General features: G+C 50.0%; 1 protein-coding gene across 1 annotated transcript in view; it reads left to right on the forward strand.

Annotated features, from left to right (window-relative positions):
- ARID3C (AT-rich interaction domain 3C) overlaps positions 1-12,206 on the forward strand; it is a 116,439-nt gene that overhangs the window by 79,386 nt on the left and 24,847 nt on the right. Inside the window, exon 3 of the mRNA XM_079994921.1 lies at positions 9,056-9,128. Within this exon, the coding sequence (XP_079851047.1) occupies positions 9,056-9,128 (73 nt within the window). The remainder of the gene's footprint in view (positions 1-9,055; positions 9,129-12,206) is intronic.

Below are 12,206 nucleotides of genomic sequence, written 5' to 3' on the forward strand. Positions count from 1 at the left end.
AGAATGGATGCTTTTGAATTCTAGTGCTGGAGGAGACTCTTGAGAGTCCCATGGACTGCAAGAAGATCAAACCTCTCCATTCTGAAGGAAATCAGCCCTGAGTGCTCACTGGAAGGACAAATCCTGAAGCTGAGGCTCCAATACTTTGGCCACCTCCTGAGAAGAGAAGACTCCCTGGAAAAGACCCTGATGCTGGGAAAGATGGAGGGCACAAGGAGAAGGGGACGACAGAGGACGAGATGGTGGGACAGTGTTCTCGAAGCTACCAGCATGAGTTTGACCAAAGTGCGGGAGGCAGTGGAAGACAGGAGTGCCTGGCGTGCTCTGGTCCAGGGGGTCACAAAGAGTCAGACACGACTAAACGACTCAACAACAGTAGACCACAAGCTTAGCATGAGTCAACTGTGATGCAGACGGGGGTTGGGCTGGATGACCTCTGGGTGCCCTTCCAACTCTCCAGTTCTGTGATTCTATGAAATCAGACCAGAAGCTTTCACCAGTTGAATGGTCAGGTGAATAAACCAAAGCCCATTTTGATCAATTGGCCGGGAGCCCATTTGGCTGGGCCATAGCGAATTTTGACACTCCGTGGTGAATTTAGGAATGGACTGGTTTTCTTTATTAGTAGACCATCTTTCAGTTCTGGTGTGGTTTCCTGCTGCCAAATGGGACAGAGGAGAAAGCGCTTCAGATGTGTCTCCTTCTTTTACAAACCCTTGCAGCTTCCATTTGTGAAGTAACACCATCCTTCGAAGGCCCATAGTTTTGGTCCCCCCCCCCCCCCCGTCGATCGGCGCCTTTGATCGGGCGGATGATTCAGCGACTAAAAATCCTCTCGAATCAGCCTCTGAGGAAACTCTCCAGGGGTTTCTGTGACTGAGAGTGTGTGTGGTTTTGTGGTGGTGGGGGCCTCAAAACGGCCCGTCAGCATATCTAATATTGGGCAGGGTGCCATGAATCAGCAAGGCCACGAGGGAAGTTGCAGCTTCTGCTTTTATCTGGGCAGTTCGGTGCCCCCTCCCTCCTCTCCCCTTCTCCTGGGTGCAGAGTCCGCAAAACCAGGGGTTTTTTTTTGGGGGGGGGGTCATCGTGCAAGCGTCTGATGGGCTCGTGCTGCACAGTTGACCCCGGATTATGTAATCGCCTGGAATTGGCGAAGCGGTTTTCCCTCACAGCTGGATCCCTTCCAGGCTGAAGAGGGAGGGAGCTGGCTGGCCTCCCGATATATCGGTTATCCTCTGTGGTGCAAAGTGGCTTTTACCAAAAGCAACAAGTACAATAGGTGCAACCAGAGAAGCCTGGCTGCCATAGCTGGTTCCTCCTGCAATGCGTTTGATCCAGACACTGCAGTTGGCGCAGAATGCTGTAGCTTGATTGCTGACGTATGGCCTTGTCAACGCATCACCCCTGTGCTCAGAGGTCTGAACTGGTTGCCCGTTTGCGACCACACCTGGTGTTGCCATTAGTATATTATTATTTATTATTATTTCTTCAATTTGAATGCCGCCCTTTATTCAAAGATCCCAACCTTAAAAACACATCGCAGAGCACTAATCATAAAAACATAATAAAAAGCGTAGTGACAGAGAACATAATTGTAAAATAATCATAATATCAACGGTGGCCACCATCAAGCTTTAACAGGCCGTGGATTCTTTAATGGCCAAAGGTGGAATATTTTTGCCTGGTGCCTAAAGGTAATAAGGCCTTTAACAACACAGGGCCAGTTCACCTACAAGATGTGCCCACGCAACCACTTTGATCAGCAAAACTTGCATTACGATAGGAGTCATGTTATACCCGTTCTGTATTTATAAGAACTCGGTGGTTTAGTGTGTCAGCGGCTACCCTTTGGAACTCCCTGCCACTTGACACCAGGCAGGCCACTGCACTTCACCGCCTGCTAAAAGCACCCTTGTTTAGAGGAGTCCACCCAGATGCTTAGAAAACTACTGTGAATTTTAATCGGCTTTTAGTGTTTTAACTTTTTTTGCTTGTCTTAAAGTGCTGTAATTTTTCTTCTTGTTGTTTTCTTGTTTCATCTTCACGTAAACTGCTTTGAGGGTGTCTTTCCCAATTAAATGTATATAGTCTTTCTGAACAAATAAGTAAATAATAAAATAATCTAGGAGCACAAGTCGAGAGTCCTGTTGATGGATCAAGCCAAAATAGCCCCTTCTAGTTCAGCATCCTGTTCTCACAGTAGCAAGCCAAATGCCTGTGGGAAACCTGAAACCAGAACCTTGACAGGCAGTGTGGTGTAGTGGTTAGTGTGCTGGACCAGGACCTGGGAGACGAGGGTTCGAATCCCTACCTGGCCCTGAAGCTCACAGGGTGAGACCTTAGGAGCCAGTCCCTGCCTCTCAGCCCAACCTACCTCACAGGGTTGTTGCGGAGATTAAGTGGAAGAACCAGGTGTGCCACCTTGCATCTCCAGGTAGGGCTGGGATCCTAGAGGGCTGCTGCCAGTCAGAGTGGACAGTACCAATCTAGATAGACTCTTAGTGCTGGGCCTTGCAGATCTTCCCTAGAACCTCATTTGGGGGCGGGCGGGTTGCTGAGTCTGCAACCCAGAAGCTCACCTCTTCTTTCCTTTTTCATTCCTGGAACTGACTCTAGTATAGTATTGGAAGGGACCTCCAAAGGTCCTGTAGCCCACCCCTGTAATTCAGGAATCGCAGAATCCCTTTCTTTCTTTTGTGCCTGCTGCCTGTGAATGCACCCGTCACGCAGGACATGCCAGGACCCTCCCTTCCCACTTCTGGATGCCTGGCCAAATGCTGCAAAATGCTAGTCCTGTTTTCTCCGGCCACGCTACAAATTGCACTGGGGAGCCCGCTGTGCCGGCGGAAGGATTGCAACGGAGCTGTGGCCAAGCGGGCTCTGAGCACGCCGGCTGGGAGAGCTGCCAGCCCAGTGCTTACGATACAATAATCTTTATTGTTATTGTCCCATGCAGAACAACGAAATTGAAAAAATCTACATCAGACATTCAAAAACCCACAAGCCTGCTATCCCAGCCTGGTTAGCCCCTAAAAACTCTTGATACCCCTTAATTGAATACAATATACTCACATAAAGACTACCTTAGTAAAGGTAAAGGGACCCCTTACCATTAGGTCCAGTCGTGGCCAACTCTGGGGTTGCGGCGCTCATCTCGCTTTATTGGCCAAGGGAGCTGGCATACAGCTTCCGGGTCATGTGGCCAGCAGGACTAAGCTGCTTCTGGCGAACCAGAGCAGCGCACAGAAACGCCGTTTACCTTCCCTCTGGAGCGGGACCTATTTATCTACTTGCACTTTGACATGCTTTTGAACTGCTAAGTTGGCAGGGGCAGGGACCGGGCAACGGGAGCTCACCCCACTGCAGGGATTTGAAGCGCCGACCTACTGATTGGCAAGCCCTAGGCTCTGTGGTTTAACCCACAGTGCCACGCGCGTCCCTAGAGACTACCTTACACTGCGTTTAAAACCAAAATCACATTTGGATAGAATCTGTTTCTCAGGCAGCTAGTCCTAGTCTTTATAACCCTGGACCTTCTTCCAGAAGGCAGAAGCTGAAAGTGCGCTTATCTGAACAGGGGCCATGGATTGACGGTGTTGCAATCTGCATTGTCCGGGAGTACAGAGGGAGCTGGCCTTGGGAGGAAGACAAGAATGGAAGGGCAGGAGGGTTTGCAGCTGCCTGCCAGTGTGAGCAGCTGGACTGGCAGAAGAGGGTGGCTGGTTCCTGAGTGCCCTCTAGCCCAGGGAGGTCTTGAAACCCAGAGCAGCAGGCTCAAGCCAGAGGCGGCCATGGAATCGGAGAGTGGAGCTGATGCCATATGTAGCATTATGGAAAGCCATGGGAGCTGTTCTCGGTTCTTGGGGGAGGTGGTTTGCAGTGCAATAATAATAATATTATAATAATTTATTATTTATACCACGCCCATCTGCTTGGGCTTCCCCAGCCACTCTGGGCAGCTTCCAACAAAATATTAAAATACAGAATTGCATAAAACATTAAAAGCTTCCCTAAACAGGGCTGCCTTCAGATGTCTTCTAAAAGTCTGGTAGTTGTTGTTCTCTTTGACATCTGGTGGGAGGGTGTTCCACAGGGCGGGTGCCACTACCGAGAAGGCCCTCTGCCTGGTTCCCTGTAACTTGGCTTCTCGCAGTGAGGGAACCGCCAGAAGGCCCTCAGGGCTGGACCTCAGCGTCCGGGCTGAAGATGAGGGTGGAGACGTTCCTTCAGATATACAGTGGTACCTTGGGTTAAGTACTTAATTCGTTCCGGAGGTCCGTTCTTAACCTGAAACTGTTCTTAACCTGAAGCACCACTTTAGCTAATGGGGCCTCCTGCTGCTGCCGTGCCGCCGGAGCACAATTTCTGTTCTCATCCTGAAGCAAAGTTCTTAACCTGAAGCACTATTTCTGGGTTAGTGGAGTCTGTAACCTGAAGCGTATGTTACCCGAGGTACCACTGTACTGGACCGTGCAAAAGTCTAAGCCTCCAGACAGCCGGGCAGCCCGAGGGTTAATCATGAAGCAGCAATCTGTGCAGATGGCCCTTCTCCAGCTGGCATGGTGCCCTTTCGCCACGAGGCGTGCCAAGCCACCGTGTGACAGCCTCCTCGCCGCAGATTCTGCTCTAGTGCGATGTGCTCAGTTACTGGAGAGGCTGCTCCTCTTGGCTATTTTCCTTGGAGCTTGGGAATGTGGCAGTTTCAAAGGTCTGGGCCAGGAGATAGTCGTGCCAGCCTGGACGTGCGATGAGCACCCATCGCCCAGCAGGACACTCCTGGCTGAGCAAAGGGGTTTCCCCTTCGCTTTGGGGAAGAGTCCTAAGGTCTCCCTCGACACTGCGTCTTGCTTTGCTGTTTAGGAACATCAGAATCACCTCCTGGATTCAGGCCCATGTGCTAATGGCGTACGTAGGTCACACTATAACTTCTGGCCAGAGGACATGTGGAGCAGAATTGATGGGGAAAGGGCTGGGGGTTATGACTGGGACTGGGTAAAGTGGTCTTGGAGAAGCAGGTGGGGGGGTGCACAGGTGCACAAAGAGCCAGTGTTGTTGTTTAGTCGTTTAGTCGTGTCCGACTCTTCGTGACCCCCTGGGCCAGAGCACGCCGTGCACTTTCTTCCACTGCCTCCCGCAGTTTGATCAAACTCATGTTTGTAGCTTCGAGAACACTGTCCCACCATCTTGTCCTCTGTCATCCCCTTCTCCTTGTGCCCTCCATCTTTCCCAACATCAGGGTCTTTTCCAGGGAGTCTTCTCTTCTCAGGAGGTGGCCAAAGTCTTGGAGCCTCAGCTCCAGGATCTGTCCTTCCAGTGAGCACTCAGGGCTGATTTCCTTCAGAATGGAGAGGTTTGATCTTCTTGCAGTCCATGGGACTCTCAAGAGTCTCCTCCAGCACCATAATTCAAAAACTAGCAAGAGGTAATAATAATAATAATAATTTATTATTTATACCCCGCCCATCTGGCTGGGTTTCCCCAGCCACTCTGGGTGGCTTCCATCAAACATTAAAAACTTCTCTAAACAGGGCTGCCTTCAGATGTTTTCTAAAAGCCTGGTAGTTGCTGTTCTCTTTTACATCTGTTGGGAGGGCGTTCCACAGGGCGGGTGCCACTACCAAGAGGGCCTCTGCCTGGTTCCCTGTAACCTCACTTCTCATAGTGAGGGAACCGCCAGAAGGCCCTCGGCGCTGGATCTCAGTGTCCAGGCTGAACGATGGGGGTGGAGACGCTCCTTCAGGTATACTGGGCCAAGGCCGTTTAGGGCTTTAAAGGTCAGCACCAACACTAGGAATTGTGCTCGGTATTGTGCTCGGAAATGCACTGGTGCGAGGTGGATCCCTGGGAGAAGGTAATTGGTGCTTTTGTGGGGCTCCGCGGGAGATGCTCCCCCAAGACAAGCTCCCAGAAGTGTGACCCCACCCTCCACATAAGGGTTGGGTGCAAATCCATGTAGGAATGTTGGGCAAATGGATGTTTGCTGAGCTGGGCATCTGTGCACTTTGCCTACCCAGTAATCACAAGGCAGATCTGTTTAGAGAGAAGGTATCTGAGGTGTAGAGAATCATATAACCAGAACCCTGTTTCTCATTTGAAAAGGGGGAAAAAAGAAAAAGCTCCTGTTCTGCGTCGGCTCAAATTCTGTGCCCCCAAAGCTTCAGTCTGGTTTTTAATGTGGACATTATGTAGATCCAGAAAATCCTTATTTCCTTTTCGTAATTTGCTTTCTCTCCCCGGATCCTCAGGCACAGCCCACACATTTCCTAGGCTCCATTTGCAGTCTTAAGGACTAGAAACTTGGCTTTGGTTCAAAAACGAAATGTGGGCTTCTCCAGCTGCTAAACATCTGGGCTCACCTGGTGCAGTTTCAGAGGGTGTGTGATCATTGCCACATCACATCGCAGCCGCTTCAGTTTGTGGCTACGAAACCACTAAACCGTACATGCAGAAAACAATTCTTTTAAAAGCCTTATCCTGGCTGCGGTCAGTTTTGATGCCTGTTGTCAGAGCTGTGTTTGCACCTGTGTTTGCACGCGTGACCAAAAGAATGATTGTTTCTGGAATGTTTGCAAAAAAAAGTCAACCTTTTAAAAAAGCTACCGAGTCTCTAGTCTGGAATCAGAACATCGCCGGATTTCATTGCGGGAAGAAGGCACAGGTACTCAGCGCAGCGGCCCCCCCTCCCCTCCCCATCAATTTCACTCTGCTGGAGCCCGGATAATAGAGGTCAGAGGTCAGTAGGGGGGTGCCCCCATCCTGCTAATTGCCCTGATGTAAGGGAGGAGGTGGCCAGGGAGATGGAGGCAGTCCCTACAGGTGTCAAGGAAGGCTCAACAGCGATTGCCCGAGCACCATCAAATATTTATTTCTTCCACCCGCGCAAAGGTCAAAGGTCGCCGCAGCAGAGGACCAGGAGGGGGGGCGATGGCTCCCTTGGGGGAGCTGCGGACGGATCTTGGTTCTCGCCTCTTCTCTGGAGTACTGTATCCAGTTCTGGGCACCACAGTTCAAGAAGGACACTGACAAACTGGAACGTGTCCAGAGGAGGGCAACCAAAATGGTCAAAGGCCTGGAAACGATGCCTTATGAGGAACGGCTAAGGGAGCTGGGCATGTTTAGCCTGGAGAAGAGGAGGTTAAGGGGTGATATGATAGCCATGTTCAAATATATAAAAGGATGTCACATAGAGGAGGGAGAAAGGTTGTTTTCTGCTGCTCCAGAGAAGCGGACACGGAGCAATGGCTCCAAACTACAAGAAAGAAGATTCCACCTAAACATTAGGAAGAACTTCCTGACAGTAAGAGCTGTTCGACAGTGGAATTTGCTGCCAAGGAGTGTGGTGGAATCTCCTTCTTTGGAGGTCTTTAAGCAGAGGCTTGACAACCATATGTCAGGAGTGCTCTGATGGTGTTTCCTGCTTGGCAGGGGGTTGGACTCGATGGCCCTTGTGGTCTCTTCCAACTCTATGATTCTATGATTCTCTGGTTGCAAAGAGGGAGACGGGCCCTTTTGGCTCTCGCCACCTTCTGATGTGGGTGGGAGAAATTAGGTACCTATTTGGTGGCAGAAGCACAAGCTGTCCCCCCTCCCCCAATCAGCTTTTGTGGGGAGCAGATTCATTCGTCGCCCCCCCCCCCCCGCTCTCAGAGGAGGGGGAGGACCTGCAAATGGGAAGCGTAGGACTTGCAGCATCTTCTCCTGGTTCATCCGCAAAGTGAGGCAGCGTTGTGTAGTGGTTAGAGTGTCGCACCTGGGAGACCAGGGTTCAAATTCCCACTCGGCCGTGAAGCTTGCTAGGTGTAACCTAGCCTGTCTTTCAGTCTGGCCTCCCTTAAAGGGTGGTGGTTGCAGCGATTGTAGGGCAGAACCATAATAATAATAATAATAATAATAATAATAATAATAATAATAATAATAATAAATTTTATTTATACCCCGCCCTCCCCAGCCAAGACCGGGCTCAGGGCAGCTAACAACCAAATATAAAAACAATTGATTGAAATACAGCTTAAAAAAAAAGATTAAAATACAACATTAAAACATTAAAATGCAACCTCATTTCAGTGGAAACTCAATCAAAAACTTTTTTGGGATGAAAACGTCAAATCTTCACCAAGGCCAACTATCCAGACTGGTCCTACGTGGGCCAGGAAAAAGCCAGGGAAGTCCCCAAATAGGAGTTCCAACACAGAAGGAGAAAGGAAAAAGGAAAGAGGGGGAGGGAATCACATTGAGGCAATAAACCAACAATTTGAATTTGCACGATGGGCAGAGGGGGCCAGAGCTTCATCGTAAGAGAGCTTGCTGCGGCATAGTGGTTAGAGTGCCAGAGGAGGACCTGGGAGATGTGGGTTCGAATCCCCACTCGGCTGTGAAGCTCACTGCGTGTGACTTTTGGGGCAGTCACTGCGTCTCAACCTAACCTACCTCACAGGGTTGTTGTGGGGGTTCAAGGAAGAGGGAGAGCAAAACTTTTGCAGCACCTCCTTAGAGGAAAAGGTGGGAAATAAAGAAATGATGTCCTGGAGTCCGCAGTACATTTTGGGGGAGATCTAATGGGGTTCACGGTAGTGCAAAACTCTTCCTCTCCCCACATCTATTCCCTGAAGACCTGCTGTTGTCCTTGTTCAATGTTCAGCCCGGACATTGAGGTCCAGATCCAAGGGCCTTCTGGCGGTTCCCTCCCTGCGAGAAATGAGGCACAGGGAACCAGGCAGAGGGCCTTCTTGGTGGTGGCACCCACCCTGTAGAACACCCTCCCATCAGATGTCAAGGAAATAAACAACTATCTGATGTTGAGAAGACATCTGAAGGCAGCCCTGTCTAGGAAAGTTTTTTAATGTTTGAAGTTTTCTTCTGTTTTTAGTGTTCTGTTGAGAGCCGCCCAGAGTGGCTGGGGAAACCCAGCCAGATGGGGCGGGGTATAAATAATAAATAATAGTTGTTGTTGTTGTTGTTGACCTTTGTGGGGGGTCTGGCCTCTAGGGAAGGGGGCCCAAACCCTTTCCTGCCCTGCCCTAATCTTTTGCCTTCCTTTCCCCCACATTTGCAGCTCTACGAACTGGACACCGACCCCAAACGCAAGAAGTTCTTGGACGATTTGTTTGGCTTCATGCAAAAGAGAGGTGAGTCGGATGTTCTCCGGGGTTCTGGAGAAGGGAGGAGCTGGAATTCATGCCCTCCCCTAATGCACCGTCATTGCATCAACATAATAATATTGCTATCATTGTGGTTTTTAAATGAGAGGTTGGATAGCCATGGCCTTTGGGAGTCCCAACTCTGGCAATTCTGTGATTCCATTATCACGCTTCCTCCCCAGCCGAAAGGGGACCTTTCAGCCCATCCCAGCTGACAGGAATCAAGTGCCTCCCCCTTGCTCTTTGCTTTCAGAGCAGGGAAGTGGGGAGAGGAAATTTTGTCTGTCTCCTTCATCTTGTTGCCCTGCCTAGATCCAGCCTGGGCACCAGATGGATGGTGCCCCCCATGAACCCCACTCCTCCCAAATCGCCGGAGGTGGTTGGAGGATGGATGGCGGCTAACAGATTGAGGTTAAATCCTGACAAGACAGAAGTGGGTGGGTGTGGGTGTGGGGGACTCCCTGGTCCTGTATGGGGCAACTGTGCCCCTGAAGGATCAGGTGCGCAGCCTGGGAGTCATTTTGGACTCACAGCTGTCCATGGAGGCACAGGTCAATTCTGTGTACAGGGCAGCTGTTTACCAGCTCCATCTGGTACTCAGGCTGAGACCCTCCCTGAAGACTGTCTCTCCAGAGTGGTGCATGCTCTAGTTATCTCCCGCTTGGACTACTGCAATGCGCTCTACGTGGGGCTACCTTTGAAGGGGACTCGGAAACTACAACTAATCCAGAATGCGGCAGCTAGACTGGTGACTGGGGGCGGCTGCCAAGACCATATAACACCGGTCCTGAGAGATCTGCATTGGCTCCCAGTACATTTCCGAGCACAATTCAGAGTGTTGGTGCTGACCTTTAAAGCCCCAAATGGCCTCAGTCCACCCCCATCGTTCTGCCTGGACACTGAGGTCCAGCACCAAGGGCCTTCTGGTGGTTCCCTCTCTGCGAGAAGTGAGGTTACAGGGAACCAGACAGAGGGTCTTCTCGGTAGTGGTGGGGTCTCCTTCCTTGGAGGTTTTTAAGCAGAGGTTGGCTGGCTATCTGTCATGGATGCTTTAGCTGAGATTCCTGCGTTGCAGGGGGTTGGAATAGATGACCTTTGTTGGTCCCTTTCAACTCTACAATTCTATTATTAATTTCGGTGCATTTTTTATCCTGCCACCTTACAATGGGAATAACACACACACACACACCTGAAGAAATAAAGATCCATATAAACTGTTCTTCAGTATTTTTTAGTATTTAATCCAATTTTTTTCAAGTTTTTGGCCTGATATAATAAGTTTCAAATATGCTGGAGTATTCAGATCCTCCTTGGCAGGTAGTATTGCTTAAATCCCCTGATCTTCAGTAGGCACTGATATTAATTCCAAAGCTATTCCAGGCTCTCCTTCCTTTTTTGGGAATTTCTCCACCAGTGTGGTAGAGAGTTCTCTTGCTTAGCCCCAATTTAGTGCTTCTAAGTTCCAGGGCTGAGATTGAAGCTTATATTTAAACAGCCTTTCCCCCCAGTCTTTTTACTTCTTACTCTGCCAAAGGTGCAATGGTACCTTGGTTAACAATAACAATAACAATAATAATATATTATTTGTACCCCGCCCATCTGGCTGGGTCTCCCCAGCCACTCTAGGCGGCTTCCAACAAAAATTAAAAATACATTAAAATGTCACACATTAAAAACTTCCCTGAACAGGGCTGCCTTCAGATGTCTTCTAAAAGTCAGGTAGTTGTTTATTCCCTTGACATCTGATGGGAAGGAGTTCCACAGGGCGGGAGCCACTACCGAGAAGGCCCTCTGCCTGGTTCCCTGTAGCTTGGCTTCTCGCAATGAGGGAACCGCCAGAAGGCCCTCGGAGCTGGACCTCAGCATCCGTGCAGAATGATGGGGGTGGAGACACTCCTTCAGGTATACTGGACCGATGCCGTTTAGGGCTTTCAAGGTCAGCACCAACACTTTGAATTGTGCTCGGAAACGTACTGGGAGCCAGTGCAGGTCTTTCAAGACCGATGCTATAAGGTCTCGGCGGCCGTCCCCAGTCGCCAGTCTAGCTGCCACATTCTGGATTAGTTGTAGTTTCTGGGTCACCTTCAAAGGTAGCCCCACATAGAGCACATTGCAGTAGTCCTAGCAGGAGATAACTAGAGTATGCACCATTCTGGCAAGACAGTCTCAAACACCTTGGTACTCGAACAAATTGGCTCCCGAATGCTGCAACCCCAGAAGTGAGTGTTCAGGTTTGCGAACGTTTTTGGGAAGCTGAACGTCCGACGCGGCTTCCGATTAGAGTGCAGGAAGCTTCGGAAGCTGCGCGTTGGTTTTTGAAAGGTTTCGGGAGTCGAGGGGAACGGATTAAGTTTGAGAACCAAGGTACCACGGTATCATATAAAGGTTCACTTTCATGTACGAATGTGACTGCAGTGGCATTGAGTCGCCAGTGTAAATAAGATCAATGAAATATGACCTCATCAATGTTGTGAACTGCCCTGTGGTCTTTGGATGGGTGGTATACAAATTTAATAAATAATCATAATCCAACACCTGCGGCGGAGACTCTGGCAACTACATTTTGAACCGACGGAAGCTTCCGGCTTGTCTCCCGAGGGAGCCCCACAAAGAGCACATAGAGAGGCAGAATGAAGTCCGGACAGCCACAGGGTCAAATCTCCATTCTGGCCTGGACTCATTTGGTAACTGGGAGATAAATCAATCTTGCGCTTCCACCCCGTGATTCTCTCTGGGATGCCAAGGCAAGCCTGCAATGCATCTTTCTCCAAAAGCTTCTTTCTTTAAACAATTCCTGCCTTGTGTGCGTGTCCATTTTTTCCTCTCTCCCCCCCCCCATTCCCAGCCTCCCCCTCCCAGTTAATTAGCGCAACATTAACCTCTGCCTGGGGTTTTATTTCCTATCGAGCGGCATGTTCATTAATCCAGATTCTGGCAAAGGGCTCTAATTGATGGCAGCCTCCGGACGGCGTGGGCTGCGGCCGGGGAGGCTTTTGAAAATGGCTCCACGGCTCGATGGGGGATTGGGAGGACGGGGTCAGAGGTTAAAGCATTTATCGAATCGCC

This window comes from Podarcis cretensis (assembly GCF_951804945.1).
Source record: "Podarcis cretensis genome assembly, chromosome: 11".
NCBI classification, from domain to species: Eukaryota; Metazoa; Chordata; class Lepidosauria; order Squamata; family Lacertidae; genus Podarcis; species Podarcis cretensis.